This window comes from Lepeophtheirus salmonis, chromosome 13, assembly GCF_016086655.4.
Source record: "Lepeophtheirus salmonis chromosome 13, UVic_Lsal_1.4, whole genome shotgun sequence".
NCBI classification, from domain to species: Eukaryota; Metazoa; Arthropoda; class Copepoda; order Siphonostomatoida; family Caligidae; genus Lepeophtheirus; species Lepeophtheirus salmonis.
The window spans coordinates 30,137,775-30,142,908 of NC_052143.2; the positions used below are offsets into that span (position 1 = coordinate 30,137,775).

The 5,134-nt window shown below is 34.8% G+C and overlaps 1 protein-coding gene across 2 annotated transcripts; it reads right to left on the bottom strand.

Annotated features, from left to right (window-relative positions):
- Positions 1 to 716: 716 nt before the first annotated feature.
- Positions 717 to 3,606, bottom strand: LOC139906980 (uncharacterized). Of its 2 annotated transcripts, XM_071892896.1 has the most exons (6): positions 3,521 to 3,606; positions 2,808 to 3,102; positions 1,377 to 2,558; positions 1,117 to 1,311; positions 1,029 to 1,052; positions 717 to 957 (listed from the first exon to the last, which is right to left on the bottom strand). In XM_071892896.1, exons 1-6 carry the CDS (start codon positions 3,524 to 3,526, stop codon positions 785 to 787), a joined length of 1,875 nt encoding a protein of 624 aa, XP_071748997.1. In that variant the 5' UTR covers positions 3,527 to 3,606; the 3' UTR covers positions 717 to 784. The 2 variants fall into 2 exon arrangements, with proteins under 2 accessions (XP_071748997.1, XP_071748996.1); XM_071892895.1 differs by having other exon boundaries at positions 1,377 to 3,102; positions 3,521 to 3,600.
- Positions 3,607 to 5,134: the final 1,528 nt, after the last annotated feature.

Sequence of the window (5,134 nt, forward strand, 5' to 3'; positions counted from 1 at the left end):
ATATTTATAGGAGAATTATACTCTTTCCATACAGTTTTAAGATAACTCCCAATCCCCCGATAAAAATAATATTCAACTATTTTTCTAACATGGAGTTAAATGTTTCAATTGGAAAAAATTAATATCTGAATACTTTAACAAGATAAAAGAAATCAAAAAATATCATGAACTTACGTTCTTCACTGATCATCCCGGAATTGTAAAAATAAAGGAGTGGTTCAATAGTAAATAAATGAAATCAATCAGACTATGAATGAATCGCATTGCATCTAAGGAATTAACCATTTCAATTCCTGAAAATTATTTATGCGAAACAGCTCTTCCAACAGAAGAAAGGAAATATAGCTCCTCTGATCCATTGTGAGAACAAGAGGAAGAAATTTATTTAATAACTTATGGAGCACTTTTCTAGCCTTTTACCTTCATCAGTCTTGTCAACCTCAAGTTTTATTTATACCACAAGCTCTGCTTCAACCTTGAATCCGCTTCCAAACTCAAGCATTAATTATACCTTAAATTTGTTTACTACATCAAGCCTTCTTTCTTCTCCAAGCTCTCCTTTTCTACTTTAAGTAATCTACCTACTCAAGCCCACCCCCTCAAGCACTCATCCTACAATAAGTAAGTTTCCTATCTCAAACTCTTCACCTACTATAAATCCGTTTCTTACCTAGAGCCCTCTATTAACACAATGTCACGTGAAAAAAAGAATAAGATTCTGTTTGTATATATATTTATATATTTCTGAAATCAACTATCATACTATTGTATTATTCACAATCAATTAACAAGCAGAACTTGAATCACAATTACCCCATCCCACCGCATGGCCAGTGGAATCTTTTGATGTAGCACACCAATCAACACCTCCATTATCAACATTTGTACATGAATTATATGTTGTACCACGATACTCAAATGGAATTAGGCACGTCTGACCACCTAAAGTTCTACAACCTAAAGTATAAAAAGTAAATAATAATTATTAGAGCCTATAAACATGAAGGAGTTAATATGTAAATACTTACTGCTAGAGGGAGCAGTGGTGCCTTCTATAAAGGGCAAAAATTGAGTGATCATTTAAAATATATATTAAATATGTAGTCATATACATACGTTGGCAAGCAGAGTTACAATATCCATAATTGAGGGCTTCATTTGTTCCTGAGTAAAGGCTCGTTGCACACCAAAATTGAGTGTCACCTACAATAGTACATGATGAGTAACTTACGTCGTTATAGCCGAAGGGAAATACACAAGTTTCTCCTTGTAAGGTTGCACAGGTAGAAGGTGTAACCGTTTGGCCACCCACTGTATACATATTTTTAGGGGAAAAAATTAATAAAGAAAATTAATTAGTAGCAGTTATCACTAACCGGGACATCCTGAACTACATGTACCATAATTCTCAGCATGTCCAGTCGAATAAACAGAAGTTGCACACCATGCGGTACCAGCATTGTCGACCGTGGTGCAAGATGAATAAAGCTGATTATTATAAAGAAAAGGAAGTATACACGGAGTTCCATTTATATCTGTACAAAGAAAGGTTGTTGTACTAGTTGTTGTTGTTGTGGTGGTGGTTGTCGACAAAGTTGTTGTTGTTGTTGTCGATGTTTTCGTAGTAGTTGACGTCGTTGTTGTAGTTGTTGTCGTAGTTGTGGATGTTGTTGTCGTAGTAGTCGTGGTAGTTGTGGATGTTGTAGTAGTTGTTGTCGTAGTAGTTGTGGTTGTTGTTGTCGTAGGAGTTGTTGCTGTTGTAGTTGTTGTAGTAGTTATGGTTGTTGAAGTAGTTGTGGTTGTTGTTGTCGTAGTAGTCGTTGTAGTTGTAGTAGTAGTTGTGGTTGTTTTCGTAGTTGTTGTAGTTGTCGTTGTTGTTGTCGAAGTAGTTGACGTTGTTGTAGTAGATGTCGTTGTTGTTGTCGAAGTACTTGACGTTGTTGTAGTAGTTGCTGTTGTTGTAGTAGTTGTGGTTGTCGTCGTTGTGGTTGTAGTAGTTGTGGTCGTTGTAGTAGTAGTTGTGGTTGTCGTCGTTGTGGTAGTAGTTGTGGTCGTTGTAGTAGTAGTTGTGGTTGTCGTCGTTGTGGTTGTAGTGGATGTTGTTGTCGTAGTTGTTGTCGAAGTAGTTGTTGTTGTCGTCGTTGTTGTGGTTGTAGTAGTTGTCGTCGTGGTGGTTGTGGTTGTTGTTGTCGAAGTAGTAGTTGTTGTAGTAGTAGTTGTTGTCGTGGTGGTTGTAGTTGTCGTTGTAGTAGTTGTTGTTGTCGAAGTAGTTGTCGTTGTTGTAGTAGTTGTGGTCGTTGTAGTAGTAGTTGTGGTTGTCGTTGTTGTTGTCGGTTGTAGTGGATTTGTTGTCGTAGTTAGTTGTCGTTGTAGTTGTTGTTGTCGTCGTTGTTGTGGTTGTTGTTGTCGTCGTGGTGGTTGTGGTTGTTGTTGTCGAAGTAGTCGTTGTTGTAGTAGTAGTTGTTGTCGTGGTGGTTGTAGTTGTCGTTGTAGTAGTTGTTGTCGTCGAAGTAGTTGTCGTTGTTGTAGTAGTTGTGGTCGTTGTAGTAGTTGTGGTTGTCGTAGTTGTTGTTGTCGTAGTTGTAGTTGTGGAAGTAGTTGTGCTTGTTGTAGTAGTAGTTGTTGTTGTAGTTGTTGTTGTCGAAGTAGTTGTGGTTGTCGTCGTGGTGGTTGTCGTCGTGGTGGCTGTGGTTGTTGTTGTCGAAGTAGTAGTTGTTGTCGTGGTGGTTGTAGTTGTCGTTGTTGTAGTAGTTGTTGTAGTAGTTGTGGTCGTTGTAGTAGTTGTGGTTGTCGTCGTTGTAGTGGATGTTGTTGTCGTAGTTGTAGTTGTGGAAGTAGTTGTGCTTGTTGTAGTAGTAGTTGTTGTTGTCGAAGTAGTTGTTGTTGTTGTCGAAGTAGTTGTGGTTGTCGTCGTGGTGGTTGTTGTCGAAGTAGTAGTTGTGGTTGTTGTAGTAGTAGTTGTTGTCGTGGTGGTTGTAGTTGTCGTTGTAGTGGTTGTTGTAGTAGTAGTTGTTGTCGTGGTGGTTGTAGTTGTCGTTGTAGTGGTTGTCGTTCCTTTAGCAATTTCTGTTGTCTTAAGTACCGAACCAGATGTAGTTTTTTCTGTAAAAATAATAAAATTGTGGTTTATAATATTACTAGCAAAGGGTAAGTCTGTGTTGCCTCGGCGAAGGAGAGAGCTAGAAATTACAATGGTCAATGTAGTTTCTTCTTAATATTTCAACACCTTTGGTGCAGGAGAGTAGAAGGAAGAAACATTTCGATGTATTTCGTATTCATCGATATATTTCCTACCTATGATCGTGTAAGATACAGAGTCGGATTTATATTTATTTTCTTTACCAGGTAGCTGCTTCCAGCTAATCTAATGAAATGTCATAAGAGTTAAGCTGCTCTACTCTATGACATTCTTCAAATTGTCATGATTATCATGTAGATTTTCGTTGTTTTTTTTTAACATTCCGACAATTTATACTTTATGCAACTCAAAACATTGATCAATTGAGACAGTTATACTTACGTCCATGTGCAACAGCCAAGAACAACAACAAAACTGGGAGAATAATTTTTATTAACTTGATCATGTTTTTGGGAGTGACTGATGTTCAACTTCATATCATATAGTTTATATAAGTAAATTATAAATTAATCAAGTGTTTTTGTTCCTCTTGAAAGGATTATATGGAATAATATTAATTCCACGTTGACCAATTCTACTGTTTGGAGAAAAATAAGCAGATTTTAAGATTTTTTCACTCTATTTTATTTATTTTTTGACAAAAACATGATATTTTTAAAATCACCATGAATTAAAATATTTCTCTTTCTTTTTGATGATATATTTGGTGATAGATTTTTTTTTTTAAGTTATTGAACTTAATACTTATATGGATATACTCATGGATACACATGGATAAAAAATTTGTTAATTTAATTTGCGGGATTATTAATATACATTGTAAGCATTACATACTATCGTTATAATCTCAGAGTAAGGAGCAGAGAGGGTTGATACGAAATTCAGAATATGTAATATTCATCAGACTAATCTCGTTATTTTTTTATTTATTTTTTTAGTTATGTTCAAACAATTTGCAATACAGTAAATTGTATTTTAGGTGTAAAAACAACAAGTTAAAGAAAGAAAATACTATTTAACTTTGAAAACAATGTCACACAAAACACATTTCTAACTTTTAAATTTAGCACAAATACTAATATATTTAAAAAATAAAAAATTAAACAATGGGAGCTAACACTTTCGAACACGAAAAGAACTATTTTGGTGATCAAGATCGGGATCTATCTCATCCCACTCAAAGAGCTGTAGGTTATTTTGTAGAAAGTTAAAGTGTGTCAATATATGTAAGTGTCTACTAGTCTCACTTTCTACAACGTCTTCAATGATAATAGATATAATATTATATTTTGGTTGGAAAAATCGAAAAATTTTATTTCAAATGTTAAATTTTTTAGAAAAAAAAACAAATCCATAGATATTCAATGAAAATTATTTTTTTGGAAAAAAATTGATAAATTAAATTATAATGTAATATAACATTTTCTATTAAGAAGCAAAAATCCTCTCATCCAGCCACTCCACCCACCCCTTGCGAAAGCCCCTGGATATACTCAAAAGATTTAAAATATTCAAGTTAGGACAGTCCACATGATGTTAATAAACATATTATGTTAAAGCTTTTGTCATTTTATTTTTTAATCAAATATAATTGAGATTATAAGTACATTATGATCTGATAAATTGGGAAAATATTTAAAGGTTTATAACGAACAAATTAGATGGGATTACAAAGTACTCCATAATAGCCCTCTTGATTGTCCCCTCGTCTACGTCAAACTCGTTAGAGAGGCGATTCAGGGATTTTGTGGGGTAATCCTTGATCTTCTTCTTCAGGAACTCCAGAAACTCAGAATCCCTTTCCAAGTTGTGTCCCCCACTTTCTTCTTTCCTTGAGAAGTCTTTTCCATCCGTTTTCATGTTGACCACATTGAAAATGAGGCTCCTGGAGTACTTCACAATCTCCATAATCTCTACCACCTCAATTTTGGCATCCAGAAGGTCTGAGATCTTTTGTCTTTTTACTTCTTGTTCACTCATGATGAAAGGTTTGAG

Bases quoted from the DNA above. Each gene is read 5' to 3' on its own strand.
- LOC139906980 (XM_071892895.1), bottom strand. The intron at 1,312-1,376 runs GTTAGTGATAAC...ATATGTATACAG, and splicing joins ATGTAGTTCAGGATGTCCCG to TGGGTGGCCAAACGGTTACA. The intron at 1,053-1,116 runs GTATGTATATGA...TGCCCTTTATAG, and splicing joins TTGTAACTCTGCTTGCCAAC to AAGGCACCACTGCTCCCTCT.